The sequence below is a fragment of the Labrus mixtus genome, chromosome 7, assembly GCF_963584025.1.
Source record: "Labrus mixtus chromosome 7, fLabMix1.1, whole genome shotgun sequence".
Lineage (NCBI taxonomy): Eukaryota > Metazoa > Chordata > Actinopteri > Labriformes > Labridae > Labrus > Labrus mixtus.
The window spans coordinates 17,518,137-17,536,683 of NC_083618.1; the positions used below are offsets into that span (position 1 = coordinate 17,518,137).

Below are 18,547 nucleotides of genomic sequence, written 5' to 3' on the forward strand. Positions count from 1 at the left end.
TGAATGACTACATAAGGTATTTATTTAATTGTTGTAATCCAAAAGCAATTCAATTACTTAAAATGTATAAAAAAAAAAAAGAATAAAAACACATTTAACTGAATAAACAGTTGTCAATAAGCTTTTTGTGAAACTGTGTTGATTGTGTAGCCTTGTTGTTTTTCTGAAGTATGTCAAATTAATTGCACAGAATTATTCATTAATGTGGCATGTAGTGAAAATAGTTTTGGAAAATGGCAATGTTGACTCAAAGATGACTAAACACACATTCACACAAGCAGGTAGCAATCACACACACACACACACACACACACACACACACACACACACACACACACACACACACACTCAGCATAGTTTATCGCTTCTTTTTGCTCTCCTTCTTTGGTTTCTGTCGAATCTGTGGTGCTGGTCCTTTAGGTTTCTTCATCTGTTCAGTGACTTTGCCATCAGTGGACTCAGTCTCTTCCTGTAGAGCACAAACAGGAAATATTAAACACCCTGTAATTTCAAAACTAATCCTCTGAGTCATTTTAATTATATGACAGGCAAGCATAATTAGACAAGTGTGTTTGGGAGATTTCTTTGGAGTCTGCTTTTCTGTCAGTTGCGCTCTCATACATATAATTTTTGTTATGTCCTAATACCATTTCTGTTTTGTTCTACACTATGGCATAACAAAATAATATGTGATGTATATACTTTCATCTCTCAAAATTGCTTGCACTCTGTTAACAGATCTCATTCAAACTCAAATATACACACTAAACAAAACAAGTTCGGACACTTCTCCTCTGCCAGCATTGTTTTAACAGCAAGGCAGAATAATAACAGACTTCTGTAAAGAATGAAATGGTGTCTCCCGTTGAGATTGCATCTGATGACAGTGTCTGAAAATGTAATAACTAAGCAGTGCCAGTGAATTTAAATAATTAGACAATAGCTAGAATGGAGATTGTGAGAGTAGACTTTGGTGGTTATATGTGAAACTACATCAAACAAGTCTACTTCACTTGATTAGTCCCTTTTTCAGTTAAGCTCATTAATGAGCAAAAAATAGAGGAGGAACGGAAAACCAGGAGGCCCCCATTGTACCGATAACTGTAGACATGTTGAAACTGTCTGGAGTGGCATGTGTACATGTGCACAGTGTGAATGCGCCTGTGACTGTAGGAGTGAGTGTGTGTGTACTGTAGCACAGAGAAGTTAAATGTTTTTCTTTTTGCACATTAGTAATTACTGTTTTTATGTTGTTTTTGATGTATTGTCCATGCAGCGATTTCCCAGCATCATAGACAAATTTCTCCCTAGGGAGACGAATAAAGAAACCTTGAACCTTCAACCTTGAGATATCAGGAAAATGTATGTATTGCATCATACATAATTGGCATCCTTAATAATTTCATTTAAATAATATCTAGCTGCATACATTAATGGTAGGCTGTGTGCACTGACCTCTATTTCTGGATAAGAAAAGTAAAGCACACAACCCTCCTGTTAGTTCGATTTTTGTGTGGGCTTTCAACCCAGTTCAATCCTTTTCTTGGTGGGTACCTACGTGTTCATGTCCCTTGGATATGGGTAAGATGACAGCCAGGATGCAGATCAGCTGAAAGATGGCACCCAGAAAGAGACCATAGCGCAGCAAGCTCTCTAAAAAGGTGGGCTCAGGGACCTCTGGAGGGGACAGATCCAGCTCTGCAGTCATGATGCTGCTGAAAGTCTATTCTGTCTGTGCAAACATCAGGATCAAGGTAAGCATGTAGAGAAACAGCATGTCTTTTGTCCTAGAAAGTTGCAGTGGGTATTTTATCTAGACTGTGAGACAAGTTCCTCTATGGATTCATCCAAACAACAAACAGCCTCGTAGACGTGGATAAAATGCCGTTTCTTACCTTGCGTATGAAAGTGACAATATAGAGATTTATATTTTAACATTCTAGTTTTAGGTACCTCATGTTTATATTTACAGTATATGGTTACAACGCAGCATCATGCGACGTATTCTAGTAAATCATTGTGGCTAGTTACTTCAATGCAGAGATATCAGATACGGAATATAACAAAACTGTGTGACAGAAAGCTTACCAGCTGCAGGTGTAATTCACTAGTCTGTATCGTAACAGGTTAACATCAAATACAAAGCACAAATATCCACTAAGCTTTGTAAAGGAAAAAGCTTATAAGCTGAGATAGCACAGAAAAACACACATATCAGTGGAACGGAAATGACATCACAAACATTCGCCACACTTCCGGCATCCGAGATTGATTTGAATGTGGCGCTCTCTAGCGTTTGTTGTTTGCTAAAGCTCTCAGCTGGTGAATTGAACTAAAACAGATGTTTAAAGTACCAGAATTATGTTCAAACAATGTTTTGAACTATCAAAACCTTGGAGGTGAGTCTTCTGAGTGAGTACTTCTAACTGTAATATGAAACATGTTTAAAGTAAGTGTGTTTTTACTTTTTTATTCATTCATGTTACCTACACTGCCTTGTGGCCAGTTGGTATTCACCATAAAAAAAACACATGTTACTTGCAGACGGTGAACTTTTTCAGTTAAGAACATAAAATAAATGATCTTTATGACAGGAAAGACATTTTAAGGACAGTCAGGTGAAACAATGATTAATATAAACAGTTTGTCTTTAATGTAAAATATAAAATACATGTTCTCAAGGAGCAATGGTCAAACAAAGATACAAGGTGTTTGCTTAGGCTACAGTGTATGGGAATATTACAGGCTTACAGTGCTGACTTGGTTTAAATGTAACATTTTTGAGCGAGTTTGGAAGGTGGATATTGCCCCATCTTCTAACATACTCAGAATTTGCACAGAAGCACATTGTCATCATGAAAATAAAAAGTCTATATAACTCTAAATTGACTTCATGGATTACCTGGACAGTCTTACGTAACTTTTTTTTTTCATTAAAGAATGTATATTTGGAGGACATCAGTGCAGAATTTGATCTCCAGGATCAATCTCCATTGTGACCCTTCAGATCTCTTCTTATGATGTCATTCACTAAAAAAGAAAAATAAGGAAGAACAGGTTTGAGTGAGTTTTAATTTGAACAACTACAACAGCTGGCTATTTTTATTTTATGTAATGTTCAAAACTACTCATGTTGTTTTCTCAAGGTTTCATATTTGTCATTTTTATACCTAAAGCCCCTTTGTGAATACTTAGTCAAACATTTTATTGATTTAATCTCATTCATTCTCAAATAACTTGATAGTTGGAGGGTCGGGAGACAACTACCAGTGGTATTTCTGCCGTTGCATGCAAAAGTAGACCAAGTATTTTCTAGCAGAGAGATTCTTTATGCCACAAAAGGTCAACAGGGTGTGCCTAATGTTCTTATCATGCATTGACCTGTTCATGGTAGACATGAAATCTCTACAGTGTTTATGTTACGTTTTACAATTACACTAAGATCCTCTAGATGGCACAATTTTATCAGTTTATGTGCATGTTCTGGAGAGATCTGGAACCCCTTTTCCTGATGAAAAAATACCAACGAGGAAAGACAAATAAAAACATAAAGATATCACATTTCGTTTTAACTAATTGCTGCTTTTTGTTGACACTAGTTATTGTGTGTTTTAATCTTATCTTGGTTTGTCAAGCACTTTTGGCAGCAGCTTTGCGTGAAAGTGGCAATAATTAAGTTTATAAGTTTAATTTTGATGCTTAGCTAAATTGATTTATAGTTACCTGTTTAATTTTTACTCTAGTCTGCAGTAGAACCAACGACATGGCTGATACAGTACATTTCCTGCTTCTGTCTTTGATCTCAGCGGTGTAAACAGAAACTCTGTCCCATGCATGCAGGGTTAGGGTACATGACTAGTTCTTCACTTCAAGGTGATGTTGCCTGTTTTCTACTAAATCTTCCTAAAATACATGATTCTTCAGCATTTTCATTTTAAAAGAAATAAGGGGCATGCTCAAAAAGCTGTTAAGAGTTTGTGCTTTCTTGAGTTTGTGTTTAAGAGAGAGTGAGAATGAAAGAGATAGGAAGGTGGATAGAGAAGCCCGACAGAAAACCACAAGGCAGGATTTGCAAACATACAATTGCTGCATGCTTTTATGCATTTGCAGACTGGACCACAAATACCTATCCCCCATACGTCACTCCTAGGTTAAAGTTTGTGTGTGGGTTTTTTGTTAATGTTCTACCATGAATTCTCCAATGAATATACAGTTTTTCAGGAGTTAACAAAAGCTTTGCATTTAAATATTGCAAGGGATGACATTTTTTAAAATCAAGACAATGGTGGAAATACCAGTCAGATTTGGAGAGAGAAGTATTTGTGGCTTACAGAAAGCTTAGCATATCTTGTCAAACTCTTAGTATACAAACCTGAACATGCCAGTGGCAAACATGTTTCGTGCAAGTATCATTTATGCGCCACTATGTGTTGATAGAGCTGTTTCTTTTTCTTTTTTAAATACTCACCATCCTCCAGGTAAGCATAGCGATTGATCTCTTGTTTGATGGTAACCCTCTCTGGGGCTTGGTCGTCATGGTTTCCTCTATTGGAGCTGATCTGGGTCAAAGTCTGGCCATCAGGCTCCACTTGGATTCCAGCCCTCACTTGACTTTGACCTTGGACAAATCTAGAAGGTGGTGACTTCCCAAGTGATAACACTTTCTGCACCGTACTTTCATGTCTTGACACCAAACAGGCCTCTAATGACTCGACAACCAGAGGATTTTCTTCCAGTTTTTCCTCAGGGGCAGAGTGGGAATCCATCTGGAAACCACAGTTGATGTGCTGCTGGTTTGCAGTTTGGTACACCATTGGGATGTTGAGGAGAGTGCTGGCTCTTGACTGGTAGTAGACCGGTTGGTTGTCTAGTGGGTCAGGGATTAGTACATGGGCCCTGGGGTCTACAGTGGTTAGATGATACAGGGTTGGCGAAACATTCAAGGCTTGAAGGTTTCTTTCCTGCTCCAGGGGATGATAATGGGACTTCATTGACAGGCCAGAGAGAGACTGATTGTCTGAGTAGATGTATGAATGTAAGTCGTCGAGTGGCTCTGCTTTAATTGCTGGAAAACAAAAACATAACTTTGTGATGGAAGATAAAAGACACAAGAGTACCAGTGCAGCAACAATACTCAGAACAAACACTGTAGATACAGTGTTACATAAGCTTGCTTACATGTTCCCAATTATGATGCTAACGTGAGCATTATTCACTGGCAATTCTTTTTTATCAGTTTCACCATCTTATGCTAGCGTCTTAACTTACTACAGTTTTCTTTTGACCACTTAAGTCAAGCTTTAGTTTAGGCTGATGGGCATGCTACTTGTTTTTTAAGTAACTGGGTAAAAGCCCTGAAGAAGACCTAAAGCAGTTAAAAAATGTGGCTTAAAAAAATTAGGTTTAGCCACTATAGCAAAAACTCTTATTAAATCATTTTTTCTTGTAACATTTTAACATATAGAGTTCTTGGATTGCCTTTATTTCAAAGCAAGTAACCAATGTCCTCGGCTGGCTAATCCAATTTTGACCTGATTGGGACACTAAAGGAAACATCAGGGGATTACCAAGGTTAGGATTTTTTCTCTGCTGAGCAAAAATATCTGTACAAAATGTTGGGCCAACATAGATGTTGAATTTTCTCAGTCTGTACGGTGGTGGACGCAATCAAGTAGCAGACCAACATTGCCACCAAAGCATTTTATTTTTCATGCTCCAATGTTGTCCCAACCTATTTTACCTGAGAAGTCAACTTCAGTTGTTTCCTGAAATGCTTTTCAGCACAAATATAAAGTGGTGAGTTTTCATTTCAGTTTTGGAAATTACATTTAGGCGGCGAGACAATAAGTTAAAACATAAAAGATTTCCGCCTTTTGGAGCAAGTGAAAGTAGTTCCCCTACTAAAAAAAACTGTTCTGGCTACACTTGAATGCCAACAGCTTCTGAGTGACTCACTTCTTGTAAAACTGCGAAACATTACTGTGAATGATAATCACATAAGAAACCTTTGTAGGTTGTAGATGCTTTCAGGTTGATATTGTAAGGTAGTGAGACCTTATCTATTTAAATATTTCCTTAATTCTCTTCATTTCACTTGGGAATGCATCGCAAACTGTTTAATGTTCTGCCAATGTTATTTTTTGTCTTGATTATTTGGCATCAATTTAAATTCAAAGGTGTGAATGCATAGAAGTGTATTGCAAATGCAAGTATTTTAGCCCATGGGTGGGTACTGTTGACCTTGCAGTCACCTTCTCATTATTCAAACGTAGAGGGTACCCTTCCTATTCCTGTAATAAAAGATTACTAATAGATAAACAGTTTACCTATTAAAGGAGTGTAGATGAAGTGCTGAGGCTGACTGCATTTCTTCTTCCCGTTGACGACGTAGAAGTTGACTTTAGCTGGATGGGAAATGGTCCGCTCTCGATACGGGGGGACCTCAACAAATAGCATGTTCTGGACAGGGATTCAAACAAGTGAAAATAAAAACACATTTTTGATAAGCTTTAATGTTGAAATAGAGAATATTGCCAAAATCTCAACTAGTGTGTTTCAGATTAAAATAAGTGTCAAAAATGAAAAGTCATAGCAGGTTCGTTGACTTGAAACGTCGTCCTGAATTGTGTTTTGCCTCCAATTTAAGAATGTGGGAATTTGTATCAGTGCCATAAAATGTACAAATAGTATGTAATTGCTAATATGATTCACCTTAATGCACGTATCAGCACAGAAATGTCAAAGTAAACTCACAGCTTGTGTTTTTTCTCTGTCTACATTGGCTTCTACCTCCCAGATTTGCTTTCCATCTGAAAGGAGAAGAATTACAGGGTAAAGGCATTAAAGCAATGAGAGTTTAAAGCAATAGGCATTGACAAAAATATGAAGCCTAAGACAGCAGCAAGTTATCTTAGAGCTAAGCTAAGCTAACATGCCACCTTATCTTTATATTTCTCAGGTTCTCTTTTATAGTTTTAGTGTGTCAGTCCCACCTCAGTTTTTACCTGCTGTTTCTGTTTGCTACCCACACTTTGAAACAAGAACAAAAAACAAAGCCTCTGCTCTGGGTCTAAATCTTTATCAGTCTGTCTAACCACATCCTGTTTCATAAAACCCCACGGCAAGCAACAGAGAGGCTTTACATGCATTCGACTGTACCAATCCTGCTCTCATATCATTTAACCCAACAACTTTGTGTGGGCCGAAGGAGTTGCAACGAGGTGAGAAATTTCCATCAACAAAAAGTTGTCACCTCCTGTTTAACAGTAAAGGTTTAAACTAATGTCTTATTTAATCAAAGCAAAAAGTGGAGGCTGATGGAAAAGGTGCGTCACTGAAATTGATGTTGCCCGGGCTTTATGCAAATAATCAAAAATACAAACGCAATTGTAGTAGGAAGATAACTCGAGCAGGATGTATGTAGGCCACAGAGAAACTGGTAATGTTAAAAATATGAGTCTATTTAAAACAGCAGCTAAATATACAAACATGAAAGCCACAGATAAACATACCGTTCTGTAATCATCAGCAAATGTTTCTATTAGGACTTTTTTTAATGGTTATGAATCAGACGGAATTAATTCTGATGGTTCTGTATGACCTACTAAAGCAACAAGACGATTAGCAAACAGGATTTTTTTGTTCTTGTTGCCTTTTTTAAAAGATAATTTATTAGACTTTTTACCTTTAAATAGGAAAGCTAAGGAGAGGCTTTTTATGAAACGCTCACCAAGAGAGTTAAATTAAAAAAGCAAATGCCCAAAGTTACAAATTAAATACAGCTTGTAATTTAAAATTCAAGTCCTCACGTTGTGTCTTCTCTGAGAATATCACTCTGGAGTCTGATGTAAAATTCTGTCCAGTAAGGACCATTTGTTGACCACCAAGTACAGAGCATCGATCCAGGTCCTGCCTCTCCACCGCAGGCCACTCCTGAGCTGAGCGCTGGGCTGAGGAAACAGAGGGACACCGCTGCATTAAAGACAAGAGGTAAGGACCAATCATGGGCAAAATGGAGTTGTAGTTGGTAACTCAAAAATTAGACTATATTGATTTCATGTCAAGCACTCACATATAGATAGTCAGTGGATGTATCATCAAGTCAAAAACCTTGGTGGTTGTTAAAATGAGTGTTCATAATCTATAGGGCTTCCTAATTGATGTCAGAAAATTAGCCTTTGATTGCTTTAAAATCAAAGTTTTCATTGCTAGAAGGAAGATGCATGCTTTTAAGTAGTTTGAAAATGCACCTGGTCCAGTCATGCAACTTTAACCAGAAACATAGACAAATGCAGATACATTAGTACTTTAAAATAAATTAAAGTTCCAGGGAAAAAAAACAACAAGATGCACATTGTCAGGAACTAAAACCTCCTTACAGCATTCAATGGGATCAGAAGAGACTTGAAGGGAGACGAGCTGGCCTCCAGGTTCGGGAATGTGGACACGGAACACCAAACGCACACGTGTGTTTTTGCGCCCAATGTCTGTTTCACCGTTTCTCAGTTCAATGTCGGCATTTCTCAACTTCAGGATTCCTACACAGTCAATCCTGAGAAATGAAAAAAGGGAAAGCATAAGAAGAATATTGGTCTGAATTTGGGCAAAAAGTGAGGTTGTCGCAATATTTCTCTACTTTATGTGTGAAGATACTCACACATAATGAATATTTTTTTTATCGGGGGAGTACAGTGCCTCTTAAACAGAATATAGCATGAAGAAATACACATATAAAACATAAACAACAGGTACAAAAAGTGCAGAATATTGCACTCTCATTCTCTCTTTTTTTGCCACTCACGTCACTCTCATGTGGTTCTTTGGCTCTAGGGGGATCTCCAACACTTTGATGCCGTTGTCCATCCTCTCCCTGCTGGGTGTGGTGACTGTCTTCCCTGTGATGCGGTGGACCTGGTAGAAGGCATGCGGTTTAAGGAGCCTCTCATCGGCTGTCCCTATGAAGACCTGCAGCCCCAGTGGAGCTGTGCCTTGGTATCCACGGAGCTGGTAAGGGCAACAAAGGCGATTAAACCCATGCTTCACACTTAATGAAATTGGCTCTAATATCATATATACCCATGGCTGCAGAGAACATATTTACAACAGCGAGTTAAATCCATTTTCCCTGTGGGGGTGATTTCACTAGTTTCTATCTAACTGGCATAGCAAGAACACTGCTTTGCATAATTCATTTGTGCAGCAGTGTCAGGAAAACCCACAGTTATGGCTTATTAAGAACTACTTGATCAGCTTATAAAGCAAACCAATTTACCAATACTCAAAGGAGATATCTTTATGACAGGTTTAGAACTACAGGTTGTACTTTTTTAGCTATAGAGCAGTGCATGTTGTAAAAAAAAAATGTCAGTGTGTTGTAGAAGTATTGAGGCTCTGTCTTCATTTGCATGTCTGTCACCTTTTACATAAATACAAAATAATCCAGGAAACACCACCATATACATTTACTCTCCTGCTACTTAATTTCTCTACAAAAGTGGCAGTGACATGAATGTGAAATTAAGGTAACCCGTTCTTCCTTGAACACCTAAAACTCCCATATACAAGCACCTGTATTTCTGGATGTCCTCCGTTGGGTGTCTTCACAGCTCCACGGCTGCCTTCGGTCTCATAGTGAGCTCTGTGGTAAGACTTGGGATGTTGCCGGATGAGAAGCTCATACTGAGCTGACTGACTGACCAATGGCCACTCTAAAGATGGAAGTGGAGTCATGGAGAGACCACTGGGGAAAAGACAGAAAGGAAAGACAACACAAGTCATTACATTCCAAAATGTCCAAAAACTTTCACTGGGTATTGTAGTTAAATTCACAGTTTCTGAAATAAATGATGTGCTTCATTGAGAATAATTCATGCTTACATTACTAGAAAGACATGAAATATCCATCTGATCCTACATCAATTGAAGGAATCACCAGTCAATACATCAGTCAAACATGACATATTATCAGCCGCATGCAAATCAACTTCTTCTTTGCCGCTCCAAAATAACCAAAATTTCCCTACATTGATTTATGCTCTTTTTCAGATAAAGCTGTGCGTCAAACTACGTAATAAAATAGGCATGCACCAATGAATCGGTTGAACATCAGTAACTAGCCCAGTTGACAGACATCTTCCCATCGACTCATAATTCATTCACTGATGTCAGTAGTCGATGTGTATCTGTTGTGTCACATCAATTTAATGCTGAAAAGCTGGTATACCTAACTGCTTATTCAGAGAAGAGGATTTTTTTGACACCTCTAATTTGTTTTCATGGTCAAAAGTTGGCAGCATGGAAGTATAAAAGCACATCTGACAAAGATCAGTGATATGCAGTTTGTAAGACATGTTCCACCAAGACGAGGCACTACAAGCCAAACTTAAAACGCATCCAATTACATAGCTCATTTGAAAAACAGACACAAGAAATGCAAATATATAATGAATAAACATTAGTATTGGAATCAGCTAAATTGTTATCTTAAACTTTGGTATTTGATTTTGACAATTGGTGCATCACTATAACACATTAATGTGCTTTATAACCTCAAGGGCACTACAACAACAAACAAGCAATCATATCACAACCAAGAACACATCTATATCTATCCAGTATCTCATGGTTGGTTTTAGTGTCCTACAATACGCAATGTCCCATAATTTAAGCAGTACCTGAAAGGGAAAAAATGGTTCCAAAGTAATTCCAAAATATTTTCTATAAGTAGTAAGAAAACATAAACACACCTGAATGCTCCGTGGTGCACTTGATGGGGAGTGGGCCACACAGACGGGATCACAAAGAAGGGTTCAGACTTGACTTCTGGAGCTCCTGCCCTGCTCATCCTCTCCTGCCTCAAGGCCCAGTCAAACTCCTCTCCATACACACAGTCCTTTCTCTGGACTTGTCTGTGTGCATCTCGCACCTCCCCAGAGGTCATCACTCTGGGTAGACTGGAGCTGAGGCTGCTCAGCATCTCCTCCAGGCCTGGGGTAAGGGTCTGAGCTTGGGGCTGGAACTCGGCCTGGGCCTGGTATTGGGGGAGGTAGTAGGACCCCTGTTGATCGTGGGGCGACGGGATGGGGCTGGGGCTCCGAGAGCGCTGCTTAACAGGAGTGCCCCCATGACAGGGCCTGGCTGGGTCATAGGAGCGTTTACCATGTGGGGACACAGAGCGGGAGCGCTGGTGGGGGAGCGGTGAGGCGGTGCGTTGGTGCTGAGGTAGAAGATAGGTCTCGTCAGTGATGCTGTTATGAGGCGAAGCGCCTGGAGAGGAATGGGCAGAGGACGTGTTGATGCCTTGGAGGCCGGGGCAGAGGTCTAAGGCGGATAATGTCATGCTACAGTTGCCTCCAATTGAAGGAGAGACGCTGGGTGAAACCAAAGGAGAGTACGCCTCTGCCGGCCAACCTGTGGAGGAGTTGCTGCTGGCAGGGCTCACACAATCCCTGTACAGCCCCGTGGCGATGGTGCCGGGGCTCGGCTCCAAGGTTTGAGAGCTGAAGGAGTCTCCCGATGGAGTGATCTCAATCCTGGGGCTGGGAGCAGGAATGATCCCCAGTCTTGACGTCAGCCCCAGAGAGTCCAGCAATGCCCCTGACAGGTGTTCTGTGGTGGAGCTGTGAGAGGAGGGGTCCTGACTGGAGGCTGGCTGGTTGGAGGTGGAGATGTAACCTGGGTGAGTGTCGACCACCAGCAGAGGAGGGTGCTGGTCGTTGCGAAGGAGAGCACCTGAGTCATCTGACAATTAAAGTAAGGGTTAATCTTTGCACACAGTCCAGAGCACCTGATGACTTTACTTCTTTAAAAAATACACAGAGTAAACTATGACCCTCTATATCCCCTCTGTAGCGACTTTCCCTGAACAATGAAGCCGCTGAGAGTCTGAGGTTGGGCCTAATACCTTGTCTGACGCGCTTTCCAAAAGAATCCATGGATCCAACACCCTCAAAAAACATTTTAAAACGTTTTTAAACATGTAATAACAATCTCTATGTACACAGTTTTTGTCTGATCTTTTGTTTTTACACAAATATGTAAAATTATTTTGTTTCAATGAAAAATTAAGTTTAATAAAGCATGTATGGCTTTGCCATTGTCTGAATTGAAGGAGTGGGCGAACCCTCTTTGATTTAAAATGAAGCGAATGCAGATAGGCGTTAAACCTGCGTTGTACTGGGGCGCTGGTTTTCGACCTGAGTTGGTAAAGAAGGCATCCCAAGAACAGAGGCTACAGTTCAGTTGCACCAGTTGCAGGTTTGACTCCTGATCCGGCCTCCATTTGGAGCATGTTATCACCCACTCTCTCTCCCCATATTTCCTGTCTCTCTAAAGTGGTCTTATCTAATATTAGCTGAAAAAACTCCCAAAAATAATCATTGTAAACGGCATTCTTACTAATGGCCAGCAGGTAGCAGAAAGCGGAAAAAAAAAGTCTAATTGTAAGAATTCAGAAAGGAAATAGCCCACTTCCTAAGTTGTTGAGCAACATCCACACAACAAGAATAGGGATGCATCAATGTGCGTTAGCACTGGCTTCAAAAATCCACATGGCTACTACCAATTTCTTGTAACAAAACTTTAGACAAGCTTATAAAAGCATGATCTTTTTTCCCCTAATCGACCAGTTAATGAACAATTCTTGTAGCTGTACGAGTATAATTTCTGAGTACACCTGATTTGTAACTATTTGTTTTACAGCCCTGTGACACAGAGCGGTCCTTGTGGGAATAGTCACATAACACCTTTCTATTTATTTGCATAGCTGCCGTATTCAAAAACCAATGTATTAACATACAGTCTGCACATGTAACTTGAATGTCAGATTCAAGATTCAACGGTTTCGTTTACTCTTGTGGAAAAACTGTAGCAAGCTCTTTTAAATTACAAACAAACATTAACTTCAATGCATTCATATATATATATACAGTATATTAGTATTCATTGTACGTTTTTCAGTTTCGCTTTTTCTATTTTTTGTATCTTGATCTTTTCTTGTACTGTGCAACAAAATACAGATGACTTAGTAGTGCTCATCATTCAGTAAAGCTGAAACATTAAAGTGGAAAACAAACACACGTTTTTAGGGAAAGGGCAGCTACTTTTTAAATCGGTTACATTCTTTTTTTTATGTTTAATTCCTGAGTCAGAAACAAGGTCGTGGTTGCTCTCTCTGAAACTTAATGACTCTTGAAGAGGTTTATTACAGAGAAACAGCAGTATCTGACAGCTAAGTGCTTCCTGATGGAAATCCCAAAGCCACTGCATGCTGAGACAAACTCAACACAAGGTCACCATCTCAATTCACTCATTATAAAATACTAAGAAGAAAACATCATTTTTTGTTATTTATATACAGTATACTAATGTAGTTTCTGCATACACACCTTTCTGACATCCGACAGGAAAATCCTCTCCAGGTGCATTATAGAGAAACAGGTCTGAAAAGTCCAGCTCCTCTTGACTGATGTCTTGATCCAGAGCTTCGGTGAGCCCCAAACCTTCAGAGGCCATCTCGAGCTTTACACTTTAAAAAATGTTCTCTTTTAAAACAGGCTAATTTTCAAGCTTGGTAACTTAATTAGGCTGTGTGGGGAAAAAAGGGAGAAACGGACGATTCAAATGTCTTTTTTTTTTTTCTTAGATTCGTTTCATACATCGACAGCTGCTTAAATAAAACAGCCAACACCACGAAATGAAGAAAAACGAGCGGCGACAAACGTTTCCTGTCACCGCTGACGATGACGAGCAGACAGGAGGTGCGGCCCAGCTTGTGTGTGTGTGTGTGTGTGTGTGTGTGTGTGTGTGTGTGTGTGTGTGTGTGTGTGTGTGTGTGTGTGTGTGTGTGTGTGCGTGCGTGCGTGCGTGCGTGCGGGTGTGTGGGTGTGTGTGTGTGTGTGTTTACGTGTGAGTGTTTACGTGTGAGTGTTTACGTGATGATGACAGTACAGCTCATCTCCACTCCAAACACACGCGCCTCATTTCCTCCTGTAAAAAAAAAAAACGCTGGCATAGTCAAAGTCCCCCTAACCCTATTACCCCTCCCTTAATTAACTTTTTGATTGAAATGTTGATTAAATTAAAACTTTATAGGTAGGCATGAAGATTTCGATTACATATTAAATCTAAACATATGTAATAGGGTTCTCTTTACGATCTGTATCTCATTGTATTTTGTTATAATTACACAAAATCACCAGGCATACTGTATGTCAGTTTTATAGTTAATATTGCATGACCATGGGACTCCATGATGTACTTGTGTTTGCAGCCCCTCCTTCCCTTTTTTTTCTTCTTCCATTGCTATCTCTTTGTAATGGTTTTGCCCCCTTCCTTCTCCCCTTTTGTATGATTCCCTGTGGAAGAGGTGGGTTTCTATTGATTTGCCTAGGTGTTTATCTATAGCCATCTATTTACTTATTTTATTAATTTGTATATATTATATATATTTTTGTTTTTTGGTGTTTTTTGCTAGCTGTTGGCATATTGATTTTACTTAAATATCTTGGTGACTATATCTTTTTTCAAACACATAAGCTAGCTCTGCACAGCAATTTAAGTTAGTTTACATGCAATCTAGACAATCTGTGTAGCCTATATCTGGAGCTTGCTGAGAAGTTAAATGAAGTTTTTTTTTTCCTGTGCTTGTCTTTGTCAGGTATGCTTTGTTTTGTATGCAGTCATTTTTAATTTCATTATGTTATAATGTTATACTCCCTTTGGTACGATATCCTGTGAGAGAGGATCCGGAGCGGTCTGGGAAGTTACATGGAGGGTTTTGTCGGTGCTTTTCTTAGCTAGAAAAAGCGACAGTTCACAAAGGGACAGCCTTGTGAATTGGTGCCTGCTGCCAGCATATGGATTCAGCATATAGCAGTGGCTAAGGGACTCCTAAAGGAACACTTTGGAAACCTTTACTAAATAGCTATGCTTACATGGAAAGTGTTTTGACATTGCAAACAATAACGTCAGAGGATGTTACAGCACTCAAAGCCTACTTGTGGTCTGTGCGTGGCTGCTACAATGCAATGGAGGAGCTGCAGTACATACATGAACTGGATATGGCAACACACATGAGAACCATTGTCTCAAAGTTGCCATATAAATTGCAGGAGCAATGAAGAACCACGGCTTATAACATCACGGAGCACACCAGCTACAGAGCTTTGTCGATTTTGTCACATTCATTGAGCGCCATGTCAAAATTCTGTCAGACCCTTTCAGTTCTGGGTTGGGCCGTTAATGGATCAGATTACTGGATGCAGAGCTTCCCTCTGCATGAAGCAGGAAGATCGGGATATCCACAAGCTTAAAGGAAGGATGCAATGTTTCATGTTTCTCAAAAACAAGCATTTGAACCAAAGATCTTATGGCCGTAAAAATATTTTAGATTTTTGTTCATTTGGTCTATTGCAACATTTGGCTCATTCTACAATTCAATTAGCAGACGCTTTTATCCAAAGCGATGTACATCAGAGAGTTAGGACAAGACAAGCAAGGATCTAGAAAAAAGGAAACAATGTCAGTAAGTGCAAACGACCAGCTTTGAGTCTGATTGGACACACAGGTGCTGACAGGCATTGCACAGAGGCAAAGCACAACATTGACGGCAGTTCTTGAGAGCTCTAATCAGTATAGAAACCATCTTATAAGTCATCGTTATCAAACAAAAACCATCGTCACAACCATCATCATCATCAATAATATGGAGACCATCATCATTAAGGTCGTAGGTATTCATGAAAGAGCTGGGTCTTTAGCTTTTTGTTAAAGGTGCAGAGGGACTCTGCAGATCGAATGGAGTTTGGTAGTTTGTTCCACCACCGGGGGGCGACAGAGGAGAAGAGTCTAGTTAGAGACTGTTGTGAAGGTTGGCTCAATGATTGAATGGCTGGTAGAGCCAGACTAGAGGTTTCTTATGATGATGCCATGTTATTGTAGTGTTTTGTATTGACTGTGGGTGTCACTGTAAGATTACAGCTCAGGTATAGATTTTAGGAGGTCACTGTCTAGGTCAGGTGTGTCATTCCAGAAGGACAAAAGGTTTTTGACTGCTTAAGTGTAAGGTTTTCCCTCACTGTAAGGTAGAATTTAGTTTGTTTCGAGTTTTATTAACTTTGTTGGGCATTTGGATTAATAAAAAAGTGTTTTAAGGAGGTGGGGGCTGACAGTGGAGATCTGCAGCTAGACTGACCTGGGCTTTAACTGCAATCTGGTCTGGCAGCCAAACATTTGTATTTGTCTTTTCTCAGTCAGTGCTATTGTCTTATTTGCTCACATCAAGAATTCAAAGGAAAAAACAATGATTGTGAATGTATTGATTATAAGAATGGATGATTGTATGCAGTATATGAATATTTAGTATACTCTGAACACATCATCTTCTGTTTCCTCATATAGTGCTGAATATAGGAGTAATACTCAACAATGAATGATGATGAACTTTAATTCTCTTGTTTTAATTCTATTCAGGTTTCAAACAAATTAACATAACCCTTAAAGATGTAACTCAAGAATCCGGTTTACACATACCGGTATACTTCAATAAAAAGATAAAATTGCTCAAGAAAAGTCCCTGCAGTAACTCATTTGCCACTAGGTGGCAGCATTGTATTATTCCATCCACACAAACTGTTCTGTTGCTATGGGATTTTTATTAATTTGGTCAAACGACCCCTTTAAACATATAATAAGGCTATATAAATCGGCATACATTTTTATTTTATTATGACAATTTGTTTTATAAGTGACTTAAAGAAATTATTGATTAAAATAAAGATCATTATTCCTTTTTTTTCCCAGTGTCTACAAGGAGTAACCATATTTCTCCATCTCAAAGATGATTAGCTCTTCATCCTAAAGGCTGCATCGTTCCTCATGACTGCTGAAGCCGGTGGGACTGGAGGCATTTTAACCTCTTCTGACTGCTTCACGTGTTGATATCACCTGAGGTCACATGCGAGGCCACACAGCAGTCATGTGAGAGTCATTGGAGTCGCATGAATCAAGGTGTGAAACTGTCACAGAGTCGCTGTCAGGAAAGGAAGTGTGATAAGCTGATAACCAATTAGCCATCACATCTGTCACATATCTGTTACACAACGACCTGCCTGAGGATCTCAGACTAGCTACATCAGTATATTCTTTTAAATCACTTTTAAAAACACATTTTTATCGTAAGGCCTTATAATACTTGTTTCATCCAGGATGTTTTATTTGTTTTACTGTTAACTTTAGCCAATCTTTGTCTCGGTTGTTTCTCTTTTCTCTGTTAATTGAATGATTGCTGCACTGTTGTTTTATTTTTCATGCTTTTAATAGGATTTTATTGTTGTGTATTTGTTGGGATTTTTTTCTGTAAAGCACTTTGTGACGTTGGTTTTGATAAGTGCTTTATAAATAAACTTTATTATTATATATCATTATTATTATATGTGCACACTGCAGGGGGATCATTTATCCTTAAAGAAAAAGAATAGCCTCTTATGTGTAAATGCAGTTAGGGTTCATGGTTAATGTATTTAATCGAGGTAATACAAAGTAATAAACTGCTCAATGGGCTTTCCTGACCAAGAAAGCTGCTTTTTCTTCTCTTGACAATTCTGCTATCGATACATTTTCTTCATTACATCAAAGGTTGAATATTACTGGAAGAAAAAAAACAACTTCCTTTTGACCACCATAGGACAAGAAAGGATTACTCCAGCAAGAATTGTAATCAACCACTGTACACTCTGGCTGGATTATGACACTCTCCAAGTAAGCAGAAATACTTAAAAATCATATTTTGGGATGCCCCTACAACCTGTCTTCTAATGTTTATCCATTACAAGTTAAAAGTCTGGCAATTTATTTTTATTTTTAGTGTTTTCAGCAAAATGGCCTTCAAAGTGCACTCTGCTTTTCTGCAGAAACAAAATATGTCAGTGATTGAAATATTCTTATATTACATCACTCTACACTAAGGTACTTACTGAAGACTATTTTTAACACAGTTAGGTGATTTTAGTCAAGTGGTTCCTAACCTAAAGGTCGCATACATCTAGGTATATGTCTGTCCTTTTAATGTTTTGCTGCAAAACCAATAATTCTGAATTATTACACCCGCCTGTTAACGCCAGTATACAGCTGCAGTGGACAATGGTGTTTTGTAACATGACAAATTGTAGGCAGTATAGTGAAAGATATACTAACAGTGACCAACACTGATTATGATCCAAGGTTCAAAGATGAGATAGGGCCGTTTGATACAGCAACAATCAGTGGGTTTTTGTTCATTTTCTATCAGGGGCGGCAGCCGACACACCTAACTTTAACCTTTTACCCCAACATCTAGTAAAAACTGTATCTGTAGCCATTACTTTGAATACAATAGATGTCAGATGAAGCATCACTGGAATAACACATTTAACTTCTCAGCTCTCTGTTACTGTTGGAATAGAGAGGTGGGTTGGGGGGTAGCTTACCTTTCCAAAAGCAAATGGGATATTTAGCGACTGAATACCATTAGTAACAGAGAGGGGGTCCAAAAGCTGCTCCCTTGAATTAC

At 39.1% G+C, this 18,547-nt stretch overlaps 2 protein-coding genes across 3 annotated transcripts; both read right to left on the bottom strand.

Moving 5' to 3' along the window:
* manbal (mannosidase beta like) lies at nucleotides 1-2,397 on the bottom strand. 2 transcript variants are annotated; one of them, XM_061043349.1, is made up of 4 exons: nucleotides 2,089-2,397; nucleotides 1,559-1,732; nucleotides 322-469; nucleotides 1-289 (listed from the first exon to the last, which is right to left on the bottom strand). In XM_061043349.1, exons 2-3 carry the CDS (start codon nucleotides 1,706-1,708, stop codon nucleotides 359-361), a joined length of 261 nt encoding a protein of 86 aa, XP_060899332.1. In that variant the 5' UTR covers nucleotides 1,709-1,732; nucleotides 2,089-2,397; the 3' UTR covers nucleotides 1-289; nucleotides 322-358. The 2 variants fall into 2 exon arrangements, with proteins under 2 accessions (XP_060899332.1, XP_060899331.1); XM_061043348.1 differs by having other exon boundaries at nucleotides 1-469.
* Nucleotides 2,398-2,630: 233 nt separating this feature from the next.
* LOC132978218 (nuclear factor of activated T-cells, cytoplasmic 2) lies at nucleotides 2,631-13,730 on the bottom strand. Its single transcript, XM_061043347.1, has 10 exons — nucleotides 13,386-13,730; nucleotides 10,746-11,739; nucleotides 9,568-9,739; nucleotides 8,801-9,003; nucleotides 8,379-8,551; nucleotides 7,809-7,949; nucleotides 6,754-6,809; nucleotides 6,327-6,459; nucleotides 4,469-5,065; nucleotides 2,631-3,030 (listed from the first exon to the last, which is right to left on the bottom strand). Exons 1-10 carry the CDS (start codon nucleotides 13,510-13,512, stop codon nucleotides 2,984-2,986), a joined length of 2,643 nt encoding a protein of 880 aa, XP_060899330.1. The 5' UTR covers nucleotides 13,513-13,730; the 3' UTR covers nucleotides 2,631-2,983.
* Between the last annotated feature and the right edge of the window lie 4,817 nt (nucleotides 13,731-18,547).

Bases quoted from the DNA above. Each gene is read 5' to 3' on its own strand.
- manbal (XM_061043349.1), bottom strand. From the start codon at position 1,708: ATGACTGCAGAGCTGGATCTGTCCCCTCCAGAGGTCCCTGAGCCCACC. The intron at 470-1,558 runs GTAGGTACCCAC...TGTGCTCTACAG, and splicing joins TATCCAAGGGACATGAACAC to GAAGAGACTGAGTCCACTGA.
- LOC132978218 (XM_061043347.1), bottom strand. From the start codon at position 13,512: ATGGCCTCTGAAGGTTTGGGGCTCACCGAAGCTCTGGATCAAGACATC. The intron at 11,740-13,385 runs GTGTGTATGCAG...TTTAATTGTCAG, and splicing joins TCCTGTCGGATGTCAGAAAG to ATGACTCAGGTGCTCTCCTT. The intron at 8,552-8,800 runs GTGAGTGGCAAA...TTCATTTCTCAG, and splicing joins AAGAACCACATGAGAGTGAC to GATTGACTGTGTAGGAATCC.